Source organism: Penaeus monodon, chromosome 16 (assembly GCF_015228065.2).
Source record: "Penaeus monodon isolate SGIC_2016 chromosome 16, NSTDA_Pmon_1, whole genome shotgun sequence".
Lineage (NCBI taxonomy): Eukaryota > Metazoa > Arthropoda > Malacostraca > Decapoda > Penaeidae > Penaeus > Penaeus monodon.
Window position 1 is genome coordinate 45,903,766 of NC_051401.1, and position 17,119 is coordinate 45,920,884.

A 17,119-nucleotide genomic window follows, 5' to 3' on the forward strand; every position below is an offset into this window, starting at 1 on the left:
TTTGTTGACTGGGGAAGTCATCTATATACACAAATTTACACATATTGGAAATAAGCATAGAAATAGTTTATAATGCATAACAGTTTAGATGCAGTTTATACGTGCTTGACTTTGCAGTATGTACGATGCATTTTCATTCATGATGCAGGACTGAACGATGCAAACTTAAAATGCATAAGCACATTCTAAATGAAACATTGACAGGCACAAGAGAAACATGCATCGTGCTCTGACATGCGTGAACCAGAAATAGAGAAATATACAAGATAAGAAGCCACTAGACATTCTTACTCATGGTGCACTGGAGGTAGGGGTCTCCCGTTAATCCCGAAGGACAAGAACACACTGGGCGGTGCCTTGTGACATCACAGAGAGCCGTAGGGGCACACGGGTTAGCTACCAGACAAGGGTTCTGGCAGCTCCCGCTGAAGCATGCTTGGTGATCTAGGCAATCTTCATTCACAGTACACTGAGGCTGGATGACAGGTGGATCAGGGGTTGGGGCAGGAGTGGTGGGGGGTGAACACTGGACATAAGGGTTGCCAGTGTATCCAGGGCTGCACATACACATTGGTGTGTGAACTGTGACAAGGCACTCTGCATTAAAGCCACAGACATCTCGATACAGGCATGGATTTTTACATTCTCGATTAAGACATGCCAGATGATAGGCGCAATCTCCATCGACAATACACTCTGGTCGAGAAGTTGTGAGTGGTATTACTGGCGGTGGTGTGGGTTGTTCAGGTCTGCGACAGGAGATGAAGGGGTTTCCAACATAGCCAGGTGGGCAGTTGCAGCGGGGACGATGGTTCTCTGCAGTGCACACTGCCATCGGGGCACATGGGTTGCTTGTAAGACAAACATCACGACACACATTGCTAATGCAGACCTGTGTTGTGAAGCAGTCAGGATCAATGACGCACTGTGGTCGTGCAGTGATAGGGGCAATTGGTGTACAGACGGCCTCGTGCAGCTGTACAAAACAATCTGAATTTGTATCACATGGCATAAGGCTGCATACTTTGACACAGAGACGGTTCACACATTTCTCATCAAAGGCACATTCACCACTTGTAGCACATCCAACAGGTAAGGGAGCTTCAGTTGATGGTAGTGCAGGGGGAAGTGGTAGCGGGTCCTTTATAATGGGGGGCTGCGTCTCTGACAGAGGTAAAGGCGTTGTTGATGTAACTGCAACAGGCCTCACAGGCTGTTGGGGTGGTTCAACTGTTTCGGCAACAGGAGGTACTGGTGTAGATGGTATCTCTGTGAGCAGTGCAGTGCAGCGAGTCTGTGGATCTCCTGTAGTTCCAGGTGGACACACACACACAGGCCTATGATTCAGAGTCTTGCAGTCTGCACTGTCTCCACATATGCCAAGGCTGCAGACATCATAACACAGCAAATTAATGCAGGAGTTGTCTATATCACAATCATCATTATTCTCACAGGCAATCTGTATAGGTGGCACTATTGGTGTGGGAGGGGGTGTGGGTAATGGTTCCACTGGATGACTTGGTGTTACTTCAGTTTCTGGTGGTAGAGTTGTGGAAGGAGGAGGAGAAACTGGTATAATGGGAGAATCTGGAGGTGGTGTCTGCACTTCACCAACAGGTGATGGCGGTTTCACAGGATCTAATACTGCTATTGCAGAACACTTAAGTGTAGGATTTCCTGTTGTTCCTGGTGGACATGCACAAACTGGTCGGTGGCCCTTTGTTTGGCAGTCTGCATTTTCACCACACAGGCCAGGGTGACATATATCCAAACAAAGTTTGTTGACACAAGAATTATCATATGGACACTCATCAATACTCTCACATCCTACTGGTACTGGTAGAGGTAGAGGTGGAGGTGGAGGATGGCCAGTTGTAGGTTCTGTTGGCCTTCTTGGAGGTTCCTCCCCTATAGGTGCCGGAGTTGTAGATGGTGGAGGAGATACAGGATGAATTGGGCTGTCAGGTGGTGGAGAAACAGTTTCCCCGATAGGTGTCTGTATGGTTGTCTGTTCTGACAAGATTGCGTGACAACCAATTGTAGGATTTCCTGTTGTGCCTGGGGGGCAATTGCACACAGGTCGATGCTTATGGATCTTGCAGTCAGCATCTTCCCCACAGATGCCAATGGCACAAGCATCATAACAGATATGATTCAAACATGAGTTATCCATTGGACATTCATCATTGTTGGTACAAGCTATAACAACCGGAGGAAGTATGGGTGTTGCTGGGGGACGAGGTGTTGTAGGTTCAGGAGGTCGTGTTGTTGGTTCCTCTACAAGAGGAGGAGGCATTGGAGATGACTGCCCTACTACAGGTACAATTGGTTCATCAGGTCTTGGGGACGTGCTTGCTGCTATAGGAGGTGGAAGAGTGTCTGGACTTTCAGCTACAATTGCAGTGCAGCGGATAGTTGGGTTACCGGTTGTCCCAGGAGGACATATACATGCTGGCCTATGTCCATGTGTCTGACAGTCAGCATTATCACCGCAAAGTCCAGGGAAACATACGTTGAAGCACAGTCTGTTTACACAAGTATTGTCATATGGACATTCATCATTACTTTGACATCCAACTGGAATTGGTGGAGGAGTAGGAACTGGTGGAGGCTGAATTACTGGAGGCTCAGCAGGTCTTGGTGGCTGTTCAGAGGCAAGAGGAGGAGGAGCAACAGAAGATGGACCTGCCACAGGTCTGATTGGTTGTTCCACAGGAGGCGAAACACTTTCTGCTATTGGTACAGGAGGCGTAGGCTTGTGAATAGAAAGAGCCTGACACTGGATCTGTGGATCACCTGTTGTTCCAGGAGGACATATACAAACAGGTCTGTGATTACTTGTCTTACAGTCTGCATCTTGGCCACATATTCCTAGACTGCAAGCATCATAGCAAAGCCTATTCAAACAAGAATTATCCACATCACAGTCATCATTATTTTTACAAGCAATAGGTACAGCAGGAACAATGGGCGGTGGTACAGGTCGTGGAGGTAGAGGTTCAGGTGGAGGACGAGATGATTCTTCTACTAAAGGTGGGGGTCCTGTGGTTGTAGGACCTGCAATGGGAATGATAGGAGTGTCTGGTTCTGGCTCTTTTCCTACTTCTGGTGGAAATGGTTTTGGTGGCATTTCGAAAGCTACTGCTGAACATTTGATTGTTGGATTTCCAGTGGTTCCTGGTGGACATTTGCATACTGGACGATTTCCTTGAGTCTGACAATCGGCACTTTCTCCACATAGACCTGGATAACAAACATCAAAGCAGAGTCTGTTAACACATGAATTATCTGATGGACATTCATCAGAAGTTTCACATCCTACAGGGATGGGACCAGGTGTGGGTGGTGGAGGAGGCGTAGTCACTGGAGGCTGTGTTGGTCTTGGTGAAGGAAGTTCAGCCAAAGGAGGAAGTCCAGGACTTGTTGGTTCAGCTATGGGTCTAATTGGATCACCTGGCTGTGTTGAACTTATTTCTGGAATGGGTGAAGGTGGTACCAATGGCCTTTCTGTAAGTACTGCCTGACATCCATAAGAAGGATCTCCTGTGGTTCCTGGAGGACAACTGCAAACTGGACGATGATTATGAACTTTACAGTCTGCATCATCTCCACACACTCCAAGACTACATACATCATAGCAAAGGTTGTTGATGCAAGAGTTATCCATTGTGCAGTCATCATTGTTTGTACAAGCAATTACGAAAGGTGGAACAACTGGGGCTGATGGAGGTCTGGGAGTTGTTGGCAATGGAGGTCTTGGTGTTGGTGTCTCAGTTAGAGGTGGTGGTGTTGGTGTTGATGGTCCAATTCCTGGTACAATCTGGTGATCTGGAGTTATTCCTGGAGCGCCTGTCATAGGAGACAGAGTTGTAGGTCTGTCAGTAGCAACTGCCTTGCAGCTCTCTGTAGGGTTGCCTGTAGTGCCAGGAGGGCACAGGCATAAAGGTCTGTGGCCAATGGTCTGGCAGTCAGCATTATCACCACACAGACCAGGATGACATACATCCAGACAAAGACGGTTGATGCAGCTGTTATCATATGGACAATCATCAGTGCTTTCACAGCCAACTGGATTGGGTGGAGGTGTTGGAATTGCTGGAGGCCGAGGCCTTAGAGTTTCAGGTGGCCGTGTAGTTGGTCGTTCAGTAATAGGGGATGGCGGGGGAGACGATGGACCTGGGACTGCATGAATTGGTACATCACTGACAACTGGTAATTCTGTTATTGGAATAACTGTTGTAGGTCTCTCTGTGGAAATTGCTTTGCATCCTAACTGAGGATCACCAGATGTTCCATGAGGACAAAGGCAGACTGGTCTGTGATTGACAGTTGTACATTCAGCATCATCTCCACAAATTCCAAGACTACAAGCATCATAACATAATTTGTTCAAGCAGGAGTTGTCCATATCACAATCATCATTATTTTCACATGCAATGGGTATTGCTGGAACAATTGGTGGTGGTAAAGGCCGTGGTGGTAGAGGCTCAGGTGGAGGACGAGATGATTCTTCTACTAAAGGTGGGGGTCCTGTGGTTGTAGGACCTGCAATGGGACTGATTGGAGTGTCTGGTTGTAAAGGCTTTTCTCCTACTTGTGGTGGATATGGTTTTGGTGGCATTTCGAAAGCCATTGCAGAACATTTGATAGTTGGGTTTCCAGTGGTTCCTGGTGGACATGTACACAAGGGTCGATTTCCTTGAGTCTGGCAATCGGCACTTTCTCCACATAGACCTGGATAACAAACATCAAAGCAGAGTCTGTTAACACATGAATTATCTGATGGACATTCATCAGAAGTTTCACATCCTACAGGTATGGGACCAGGTGTGGGTGGTGGAGGAGGCGTAGTAACTGGAAGCTGTGTTGGTCTTGGTGAAGGAAGTTCAGCCAAAGGAGGAAGTCCTGGACTTGTTGGTTCAGCTATGGGTCTAATTGGATCTCCTGGCTGTGTTGAACTTATTTCTGGAATGGGTGAAGGTGGTACCAATGGCCTTTCTGTAAGTACTGCCTGACATCCATAAGAAGGATCTCCTGTGGTTCCTGGAGGACAACTGCAAACTGGACGATGATTATGAATCTTACAGTCTGCATCATCTCCACACACTCCAAGACTACATACATCATAGCAAAGGTTGTTGATGCAAGAGTTATCCATTGTGCAGTCATCATTGTTTGTACAAGCAATTACGAAAGGTGGAACAACCGGGGCTGATGGAGGTCTGGGAGTTGTTGGCAATGGAGGTCTTGGTGTTGGTGTCTCAGTTAGAGGTGGTGGTGTTGGTGTTGATGGTCCAACTCCTGGTACAATCTGGTGATCTGGAGTTATTCCTGGAGCGCCTGTCATAGGAGACAGAGTTGTAGGTCTGTCAGTAGCAACTGCCTTGCAGCTCTCTGTAGGGTTGCCTGTAGTGCCAGGAGGGCACAGGCATAAAGGTCTGTGGCCAATGGTCTGGCAGTCAGCATTATCACCACACAGACCAGGATGACATACATCCAGACAAAGACGGTTGATGCAGCTGTTATCATATGGACAATCATCAGTGCTTTCACAGCCAACTGGATTGGGTGGAGGTGTTGGAATTGCTGGAGGCCGAGGCCTTAGAGTTTCAGGCGGCCGTGTAGTTGGTCGTTCAGTAATAGGGGATGGCGGGGGAGACGATGGACCTGGGACTGCATGAATTGGTACATCACTGACAACTGGTAATTCTGTTATTGGAATAACTGTTGTAGGTCTCTCTGTGGAAATTGCTTTGCATCCTACCTGAGGATCACCAGATGTTCCATGAGGACAAAGGCAGACTGGTCTGTGATTGACAGTTGTACATTCAGCATCATCTCCACAAATTCCAAGACTACAAGCATCATAACATAATTTGTTCAAGCAGGAGTTGTCCATATCACAGTCATCATTATTTTCACATGCAATGGGTATTGCTGGAACAATTGGTGGTGGTAAAGGCCGTGGTGGTAGAGGCTCAGGTGGAGGACGAGATGATTCTTCTACTAAAGGTGGGGGTCCTGTGGTTGTAGGACCTGCAATGGGACTGATTGGAGTGTCTGGTTGTAAAGGCTTTTCTCCTACTTGTGGTGGATATGGTTTTGGTGGCATTTCAAAAGCCATTGCAGAACACTTGATGGTTGGATTTCCAGTGGTTCCTGGTGGACATGTACACAAGGGTCGATTTCCTTGAGTCTGACAATCTGCACTTTCTCCACATAGACCTGGATAACAAACATCAAAGCAGAGTCTGTTAACACACGAATTATCTGATGGACATTCATCAGAAGTTTCACATCCTACAGGTATGGGGCCAGGTGTGGGTGGTGGAGGAGGCGTAGTCACTGGAGGCTGTGTTGGTCTTGGTGTAGGAAGTTCAGCCAATGGAGGAAGTCCTGGACTTGTTGGTTCAGCTATGGGTCTGATTGGATCTCCTGGCTGTGTTGAACTTATTTCTGGAATGGGTGAAGGTGGTACCAATGGCCTTTCTGTAAGTACTGCCTGACATCCATAGGAAGGATCTCCTGTGGTTCCTGGAGGACAACTGCAAACTGGACGATGATTATGAATCTTACAGTCTGCATCATCTCCACACACTCCAAGACTACATACATCATAGCAAAGGTTGTTGATGCAAGAGTTATCCATTGTGCAGTCATCATTGTTTGTACAAGCAATTACGAAAGGTGGAACAACTGGGGCTGATGGAGGTCTGGGAGTTGTTGGCAATGGAGGTCTTGGTGTTGGTGTCTCAGTTAGAGGTGGTGGTGTTGGTGTTGATGGTCCAATTCCTGGTACAATCTGGTGATCTGGAGTTATTCCTGGAGCGCCTGTCATAGGAGACAGAGTTATAGGTCTGTCAGTAGCAACTGCCTTGCAGCTCTCTGTAGGGTTGCCTGTAGTGCCAGGAGGGCACAGGCATAGAGGTCTATGGCCAATGGTCTGGCAGTCAGCATTATCACCACACAGACCAGGATGACATACATCCAGACAAAGACGGTTGATGCAGCTGTTATCATATGGACAATCATCAGTGCTTTCACAGCCAACTGGATTGGGTGGAGGTGTTGGAATTGCTGGAGGCCGAGGCCTTAGAGTTTCAGGTGGCCGTGTAGTTGGTCGTTCAGTAATAGGGGATGGCGGGGGAGACGATGGACCTGGGACTGCATGAATTGGTACATCACTGACAACTGGTAATTCTGTTATTGGAATAACTGTTGTAGGTCTCTCTGTGGAAATTGCTTTGCACCCTACTTGAGGATCACCAGATGTCCCATATGGACAAAGACAAATAGGTCGATGATCAACAGTTCTGCAATGAGCATCTTCTCCACATATCCCTAAGGTACATGCATCATAGCACAGTTTATTCAAGCAGGAGTTGTCCATATCACAGTCATCATTATTTTCACATGCAATGGGTATTGCTGGTACAATGGGAGCTGGTGGAGGTCGTGGAGGTAGAGGTTCAGGTGGAGGACGAGATGATTCTTCTGCCAGAGGTGGGGGTCCTGTGGTTGTAGGACCTGCAATGGGACTGATTGGAGTGTCTGGTTGTAAAGGCTTTTCTCCTACCTCTGGTGGATATGGTTTTGGTGGCATCTCGAATGCCACCGCCGAACACTTGATTGTCGGGTTTCCAGTGGTTCCTGGTGGACATTTGCATACTGGACGATTTCCTTGAGTCTGGCAATCGGCACTTTCTCCACATAGACCTGGATAACAAACATCAAAGCAGAGTCTGTTAACACACGAATTATCTGATGGACAGTCATCTGAAGTTTCACATCCTACAGGTATGGGACCAGGTGTGGGTGGTGGAGGAGGCGTAGTCACTGGAGGCTGTGTTGGTCTTGGTGTAGGAAGTTCAGCCAATGGAGGAAGTCCAGGACTTGTTGGTTCAGCTATGGGTCTAATTGGATCACCTGGCTGTGTTGAACTTACTTCTGGAATGGGTGAAGGTGGTACCAATGGCCTTTCTGTAAGAACTGCATGACAACCAGTTGTAGGGTCTCCTGTGGTCCCTGGAGGACAACTGCAGACTGGACGGTGATTATGAATCTTACAGTCTGCATCATCTCCACACACTCCAAGACTACATACATCATAGCAAAGTTTGTTGATGCACGAGTTGTCTGTTGTGCAATCATCATTATTTGTACAAGCAATTGCTATTGGAGGAACAATTGGCTGTGGCTTTGGTCGTTCAATTACTGGCTCTGGAGTCTTTGTTGTTGGCATCTCTGCTAGTGGTGGAAGGGGTGTGGTGGTTGTGCCAGCTTCTGGAATCAGTGGGTCTATATGTACTACAGGTATATCTGCTATAGGTGAAATGGTAATTTCTGGTTTCTGTGTTGCCATAGCACTGCAGTGTACTGTGGGATTGCCTGTTGTCCCCGGTGGACACACACAGGATGGGCGATGTCCTACAGTTTGACAGTCGGCATTTTCACCACACAACCCAGGATGGCAGACATCCAGGCAGAGACGATTTACACATGTGTTGTCGAAGCTGCACTGGTCGTTGCTTTCACACCCAACTATAATTGGCGGAGCAGTAGGAATGGGTGTTGGACGTTGGGTAATGGGCTGTTGTGGTGGTCTAATTTCAGGCGTTTCAGCTATTGGTGGGGGTCGTGTAGTAGAATCTGAAATTGGACGAATTGATTCTTCAGGACGGGGTGGCACCTCCGCAACAGGGGGAACAGTTGTTGAACTTTCAGTCACTAAAGCTTTGCAATAAACTTGAGGGTCTCCAGTTGTACCAGGAGGACAAAGACATACAGGTCTGTGATTAACAGTTCTGCAATCAGCATCATCCCCACACATCCCAAGACTGCATGCATCATAGCAAAGTAGATTAATGCAAGAGTTACCAAAACTACAGTCATCATTATTTTCACATGCAATAGAAATAGGAGGAATAACAGGAGGTAAGGGAGGTCTAGGTGACAGAGGGTCTGGGTAGGGAGTTGTTGGCTCTTCTACCAAAGGTGGTAGTCCAGCAGTTGTGTGTCCAGCAATGGGGGTAATTGGAGAGTCAGGTTGCTGGGGCGTCTCTCCAGCCACCGGAGGAGCAGGAGTTTGGGGAGAATCAACAGCAAGAGCTGTACACTTTATGGTTGGGTTCCCTGTTGTACCTGGTGGACAAGTACAAAGGGGTCGATGTCCTTGAGTCTGACAGTCAGCATTTTGTCCACAAAGTCCAGGATAACAAACATCAAGGCAAAGTCGGTTTATACAAGAATTATCGTATGGACACTCGTCTGTAGTCTCACAGCCAACTGGTATGGGTCCAGGTGTGGGCGGTGGTGGTGGCTGGGTTACAGGAGGTTCTTTAGGTCTTGGTGTGGGAAGCTCAGCCAAAGGTGGAAGGCCAGGGCTTGTCGGTTCTGTTACAGGTGTTATTGGGTCACCAGGTTGTGATGGATGTATTTCAGATATGGGAGAAGATGTTGGAGGTCTTTCTGTAAGTACTGCCTTGCATCCCTGAGTAGGATCTCCTTCAGTCCCAGGAGGACAGCTACAGATGGGCCGGTGATTATGAATTTTGCAGTCAGCATCCCCTCCACATACACCAAGACTACACACATCATAGCAAAAGTGATTAATGCAAGAGTTATCGGTAGAGCAGTCATCATTATTTGTGCAAGCTATAGCGATTGATGGAACAATGGCAGGTGGAAGTGGTAGAGGTAATGGTGGTTCAGTTGGTCGGACTGTTGGGAGCTCAACCAGAGGAGGAAGCATAGTACTAGGAGGTTCTTTTCCAGGAATGATAGTCTGAGAAGATGGTGGTCTTGATGTTTCTGCAAGGGGCAAGACTGTAACAGGTCGTTCTGTCGATAGGGCACTACAGTGTTCTGTTGGGTTACCAGTTGTTCCTGGAGGGCAGGTACAAAGAGGTCTGTGACTCTGAGTCTGACAATTTGCATTTTCTCCACACAGTCCTGGATAACATATGTCAAGACAAAACCGGTTTACACAAGTATTACTATATGAGCAATGATCATTGCTTTCACAACCAACAGGTATTGGTGGTAAAGTTGGCACAGGAGGTGGCACTGTAGTTGGAGGTTCTGGAATACGTGTTGTTGGTTCTTCTGCCAATGGAGTTGGCAATGTGGAAGTAGAACCTGCTATAGGATGTATAGTTATGTCAGCTTGCATTGGGGGTTTATCTGTGACAGGTGGAAGCGTTGTTATCTTTTCTGTTGTGGTTGCTTTACATCCAATTTGAGGGTTGCCTGTTGTACCAGGTGGGCATAAACAAACTGGTCGATGATTGATAGATGTACAATCTGCATCTTCTCCACAGGAATTGAGGCTGCATACATCATAGCAAAGCATGTTTATGCAAGAATCACCAACTTCACAGTCATCATTATTTTCACATGCAATGGGTATTGCTGGAACAATTGGTGGTGGTAAAGGCCGTGGTGGTAGAGGTTCAGGTGTAGGACGAGGTGATTCTTCTGCTAAAGGTGGGGGTCCTGTGGTTGTAGGACCTGCAATGGGATTGATTGGAGTGTCTGGTTGTAAAGGCTTTTCTCCTACTTGGTGGATATGGTTTTGGTGGCATTTCGAAAGCCATTGCAGAACATTTGATAGTTGGGTTTCCAGTGGTTCCTGGTGGACATGTACACAAGGGTCGATTTCCTTGAGTCTGACAATCTGCACTTTCTCCACATAGACCTGGATAACAAACATCAAGGCAGAGTCTGTTAACACATGAATTATCTGATGGACAGTCATCAGAAGTTTCACATCCTACAGGGATGGGACCAGGTGTGGGTGGTGGAGAAGGTGTAGTCACTGGAGGCAGTGTTGGTCTTGGTGAAGGAAGTTCAGCCAAAGGAGGAAGTCCAGGACTTGTTGGTTCAGCTATAGGTCTAATTGGATCTCCTGGCTGTGTTGAACTTATTTCTGGAATGGGTGAAGGTGGTACCAATGGCCTTTCTGTAAGTACTGCCTGACATCCATAAGAAGGATCTCCTGTGGTTCCTGGAGGACAACTGCAAACTGGGCGATGATTATGAATCTTACAGTCTGCATCATCTCCACACACTCCAAGACTACATACATCATAACAAAGATTATTGATGCATGAGTTATCGGTTGTACAGTCATCATTATTTGCACAAGCAATTATGAAAGGTGGAACAACTGGGGCTGATGGAGGTCTGGGAGTTGTTGGCAATAGAGGTCTTGGTGTTGGTGTCTCAGTTAGAGGTGGTGGTGTTGGTGTTGATGGTCCAATTCCTGGTACAATCTGGTGATCTGGAGTTATTCCTGGAGCGCCTGTCATAGGAGACAGAGTTGTAGGTCTGTCAGTAGCAACTGCCTTGCAGTTTTCTGTAGGGTTGCCTGTAGTGCCAGGAGGGCACAAGCATAGAGGTCTATGGCCAATGGTCTGGCAGTCAGCATTATCACCACACAGACCAGGATGACATACATCCAGACAAAGACGGTTGATGCAGCTGTTATCATATGGACAATCATCAGTGCTTTCACAGCCAACTGGATTGGGTGGAGGAGTTGGTATTACTGGAGGCCGAGGCCTTGGAGTTTCAGGCGGCCGTGTAGTTGGGAGTTCAGCAATAGGAGATTCTGGAGTTGAAGATGGGCCTGGGATGGCATGAATGGGTACATCACTGACTTGCGACTGTTCAACTATTGGTGAAATTGTTACAGGCACCTCTGCTATTATTGCTTTGCATCCAATTTGAGGATCCCCAGTTGTTCCATATGGACAAAGACATACAGGTCGGTGGTCTACAGTGTTGCACTCAGCATCATCTCCACATATACCAAGAGTGCAGGCATCATAACAGAGCTTGTTCAGACAGGAGTTGTCTATATCACAGTCGTCATTATTTTCACAAGCAATGGGTAATGCAGACACAATAGCTGGTGGTGGAGGTCGTGGTGGAAGTGGTTCCGGTGTTGGACGCACAGTTTCTTCTATCAAAGGTGGCTGCAAAGTGGTTGTGGAACCTGCAATTGGTCTAATTGGAGAATCTGGATGTGGTTTCTGTTCTGCCATTGGAGGCTGGACTGTTGGTGGCTCTTTTACAACCATTGCGGAGCACTTGATGGTTGGATTTCCTGTGGTACCAGGTGGACAGCTACAGATAGGTCGATGTGCTTGAGTCTGACAGTCTGCATTTTCTCCACAGAATCCAGGATAACACATGTTCAGGCAAAGCCTATTTACACAGGAATTGTCAGAAGGACACTCTTCCGTAGACTCACATCCTACAGGTATAGGACCTGGTGTGGGTGGTAATGGAGGTGGAGTTACTGGAGGTAGTGTTGGCCTTGGTTTGGGATGTTCTACCAGTGGAGGGAGTCCAGGACTTGCTGGTTCAGTAACAGGTGTTATGGAAACCTCATCCTTTGGTGGTCGAATCTCTGATATAGGAGAGAGAGTAGATAGTGGCCTTTCAGTGAGCAAAGCATTACAACCTCGAGTGGGATCTCCAGTAGATCCTGGAGGACAACTGCATACTGGACGGTGATCATCAATCCTACATTCAGCATCTTCTCCACAAATACCTAAACTGCACACATCATAACAGAGATTATTAATACACGAATTGTCTGTTGTACAGTCATCATTATTTTCACAGGCTATAACAATTGGTGGTACAATGGGAGATGGAGTCGTTGAAGGTAATGGTGGTTCAGTGGGCCTGATTGATGTTTCTGCTAGTGGTGGAGGAGGAGTACTGGATGGTCCTATTCCAGGAATAATGTTAGCATCAGATGGAGGAAGTGGTTTCTCTGCAAGGGGGATAACTGTTGTTGGCCTCTCTGTTGCTAATGCCACACAGTGTTCCGTTGGATTACCAGTAGTGCCTGGAGGACATACACAAGAAGGTTTGTGTCCTACTGTTTGACAATCAGCATTTTCTCCACATAATCCTGGGTGACAAACATCCATACAGAGACGGTTGACACATGAATTATCAAATGGACAATCATCAGTGCTCTCACAACCAATGGGGATCATGGGAGGTGTTGGCACAGGTCTGTGTGTTGTCAATGGAGGTTCTGGTGGCCTTGTGGTTGGCTGTTCTGTCACTGGTATGGGAAATTCAGATGATGGACCAGCAAGAGGTTGAATAGGAACATCATCAGGTTGAGATGGTCTATCAGTCACTGGTGGAACAGTTGTTATCCTCTCAGTCACTGTAGCTTTGCAGCCAATCTGAGGATTTCCACTGGTTCCTGGTGGACAGATACAAACTGGACGATGGTCAATTGTTTTACAGTCTGCATCTTCTCCACAGAAGTTAAGGCTACATGCATCATAACAAAGCATGTTAATACATGAGTCACCTATATCACAGTCATCATTGTTTTCACAAGCAATAGAAATTGGAGGAATAACAGGTGGTGGAATAGGTCTGACTGGTAATGGTTCTGGTGCAGGATGTGTTGTTTCTTCTGCCAGAGGTGGCTGTCCAGTGGTTGATGAACCTGAGATAGGACTGATAGGAGAATCTGGCTGAATTGGTTGCTCACCAGCAATAGGAGGATATGGGGTTGAAGGTGTATCAAAAGCCACTGCTGAGCACTTGATGGTAGGATTTCCAGTTGTTCCTGGTGGACAAGTACATAAGGGACGATGTCCATGTGTTTGACATTCTGCATTGCTTCCACATATTCCAGGATAACAGACATCAAGACACATTCTGTTTATACAAGAATTATCAGATGGGCATTCATCTGTTGTTTCACATCCAACAGGTATGGGACCTGGTGTGGGTGGTGGAGCTGGTGTTGTTATTGGAGGTAGTGTAGGCCTTGGTTTTGGCTGTTCTGCCAAAGGAGGAAGACCAGGGCTTGATGATTCTGCAATAGGTCTTATTGTAGCTTCATCTCCAGGTGGTCGAGTTTCTGGTATTGGAGAAGGAGGAGATGGAGGCCTTTCAGTGAGCTCTGCATAACATCCACGTGTAGGATCTCCTGTGGTTCCTGGAGGACAACTACATACTGGACGATGATCATGGATTTTACAGTCAGCATCATCTCCACAAATACCTAAACTGCACACATCATAGCATAAATTATTGATGCAGGAATTATCTGTAGTACAGTCATCATTATTTTCACAGGCTATAACAATTGGTGGTACAATGGGAGATGGAGTTGTTGAAGGTAATGGTGGTTCAGTGGGCCTGATTGATGTTTCTACTAGTGGTGGAAGAGGAGTGCTGGATGGTCCTATTCCAGGGATAATGTCAACATCAGATGGAGGAAGTGGTCTCTCAGTAAGGGGGCTAACTGCTGTTGGCCTCTCTGTTGCTAATGCCACACAATGTTTAGTTGGATTACCCGAAGTGCCAGGTGGACATACACAAGAAGGTTTGTGTCCTACTGTTTGACAATCAGCATTTTCTCCACATAATCCTGGGTGACAAACATCCATACAGAGACGGTTGACACATGAATTATCAAATGGACAATCATCAGTGCTCTCACAACCAATGGGGATCATGGGAGGTGTTGGCACAGGTCTGTGTGTTGTCAAAGGAGGTTCTGGTGGCCTTGTGGTTGGCTGTTCTGTCACTGGTATGGGAAGTTCAGATGATGGACCAGCAAGAGGTTGAATAGGAACATCATCAGGTTGAGGTGGTCTATCAGTCACTGGAGGAACAGTTGTTATTCTTTCAGTCACTGTAGCTTTGCAACCAATCTGAGGATTTCCACTGGTTCCTGGTGGACAGATACAAACTGGACGATGGTCAATTGTTTTACAGTCTGCATCTTCTCCACAGAAGTTAAGGCTACATGCATCATAACAAAGCATGTTGATACATGAGTCACCTATATCACAGTCATCATTGTTTTCACAAGCAATAGAAATTGGAGGAATAACAGGTGGTGGAATAGGTCTGACTGGTAATGGTTCTGGTGCAGGATGTGTTGTTTCTTCTGCCAGAGGTGGTTGTCCAGTGGTTGATGAACCTGAGATAGGACTGATAGGAGAATCTGGCTGAATTGGTTGCTCACCAGCAATAGGAGGATATGGGGTTGAAGGTGTATCAAAAGCCACTGCTGAGCACTTGATGGTAGGATTTCCAGTTGTTCCTGGTGGACAAGTACATAAGGGACGATGTCCATGTGTTTGACATTCTGCATTGCTTCCACATATTCCAGGATAACAGACATCAAGACACATTCTGTTTATACAAGAATTATCAGATGGGCATTCATCTGTTGTTTCACATCCAACAGGTATGGGACCTGGTGTGGGTGGTGGAGCTGGTGTTGTTATTGGAGGTAGTGTTGGCCTTGGTTTGGGCTGTTCTGCCAAAGGAGGAAGACCAGGGCTTGATGATTCTGCAATGGGTCTTATTGTAGCTTCATCTCCAGGTGGTCGAGTCTCTGGTATTGGAGAAGGAGGAGATGGAGGCCTTTCAGTGAGCTCTGCATAACATCCACGTGTAGGATCTCCTGTGGTTCCTGGAGGACAACTACACACTGGACGATGATCATGGATTTTACAGTCAGCATCATCTCCACATATACCTAAACTGCACACATCATAGCATAAATTATTGATGCAGGAGTTATCTGTAGTACAGTCATCATTATTTTCACAGGCTATAACAATTGGTGGTACAATAGGAGATGGAGTTGTTGAAGGTAATGGTGGTTCAGTGGGTCTGATTGATGTTTCTACTAGTGGTGGAAGAGGAGTACTGGATGGTCCTATTCCAGGGATAATGTCAACGTCAGATGGAGGAAGTGGTCTCTCAGTAAGGGGGATAACTGTTGTTGGCATCTCTGCTGCTAATGCCACACAATGTTTAGTTGGATTACCCGAAGTGCCAGGTGGACATACACAAGAAGGTTTGTGTCCTACTGTTTGACAATCAGCATTTTCTCCACACAATCCTGGGTGACAAACATCCATACAGAGACGGTTGACACATGAATTATCAAATGGACAATCATCAGTGCTCTCACAACCAATGGGGATCATGGGAGGTGTTGGCACAGGTCTGTGAGTTGTCAAAGGAGGTTCTGGTGGCCTTGTGGTTGGCTGTTCTGTCACTGGTATGGGAAGTTCTGATGATGGACCAGCAAGTGGTTGAATAGGAACATCATCAGGTTGAGATGGTCTATCAGTCACTGGAGGAACAGTTGTTATCCTCTCAGTCACTGTAGCTTTGCAACCAATCTGAGGATTTCCACTGGTTCCTGGTGGACAGATACAAACTGGACGATGGTCAATTGTTTTACAGTCTGCATCTTCTCCACAGAAGTTAAGGCTACATGCATCATAACAAAGCATGTTTATACAAGAATCTCCAATATCACAATCATCATTGTTTTCACATGCAATGGAAATGAGAGGGATAATAGGTTGTGGAGTAGGTCTGACGACTATTGGTTTTGGTGTAGGACGTGTTGTTTCTTCTGCCAGAGGTGGCTGTCCAGTGGTTGATGAACCTGAGATAGGACTGATAGGAGAATCTGGCTGAATTGGTTGCTCACCAGCAATAGGAGGATATGGGGTTGAAGGTATATCAACAACCATTGCTGAGCACTTGATGGTAGGATTGCCAGTTGTTCCTGGTGGACAAGTACATAAGGGACGATGTCCATGTGTTTGACATTCTGCATTACTCCCACATATTCCAGGATAACAGACATCAAGACACAGTCTATTCACACAAGAATTGTCAGATGGACAATCATCTGTTGTTTCACATCCAACAGGTATGGGACCTGGTGTGGGTGGTGGAGCTGGTGTTGTTATTGGAGGTAGTGTAGGCCTTGGTTTTGGCTGTTCTACCAAAGGAGGAAGACCAGGGCTTGATGATTCTGCAATGGGTCTTATTGTAGCTTCATCTCCAGGTGGTCGAGTCTCTGGTATTGGAGAAGGAGGAGATATAGGCCTTTCAGTGAGCTCTGCATAGCATCCACGTGTAGGATCTCCTGTAGTTCCTGGAGGACAACTACACACTGGACGATGATCACGTATTCTACAGTCTGCATCATCTCCACATATACCTAAACTGCACACATCATAGCATAAATTATTGATGCAGGAGTTATCTGTAGTACAGTCATCATTATTTTCACAGGCTATAACAATTG

The 17,119-nt window shown here is 46.6% G+C and overlaps 1 protein-coding gene across 15 annotated transcripts in view; it reads right to left on the bottom strand.

Moving 5' to 3' along the window:
• The window catches only part of LOC119582862, a 109,121-nt gene that overhangs the window by 27,864 nt on the left and 64,138 nt on the right, over nucleotides 1–17,119 (bottom strand). For 14 of the 15 annotated variants that reach the window (XM_037931351.1, XM_037931345.1, XM_037931344.1 and 11 more), the window contains one exon: nucleotides 292–8,649. The exons of the other annotated variant lie outside the window; for it this stretch is intronic. In XM_037931351.1, the coding sequence (XP_037787279.1) occupies nucleotides 292–8,649 (8,358 nt within the window). The remainder of the gene's footprint in view (nucleotides 1–291; nucleotides 8,650–17,119) is intronic. 15 annotated transcript variants of the gene reach the window in all.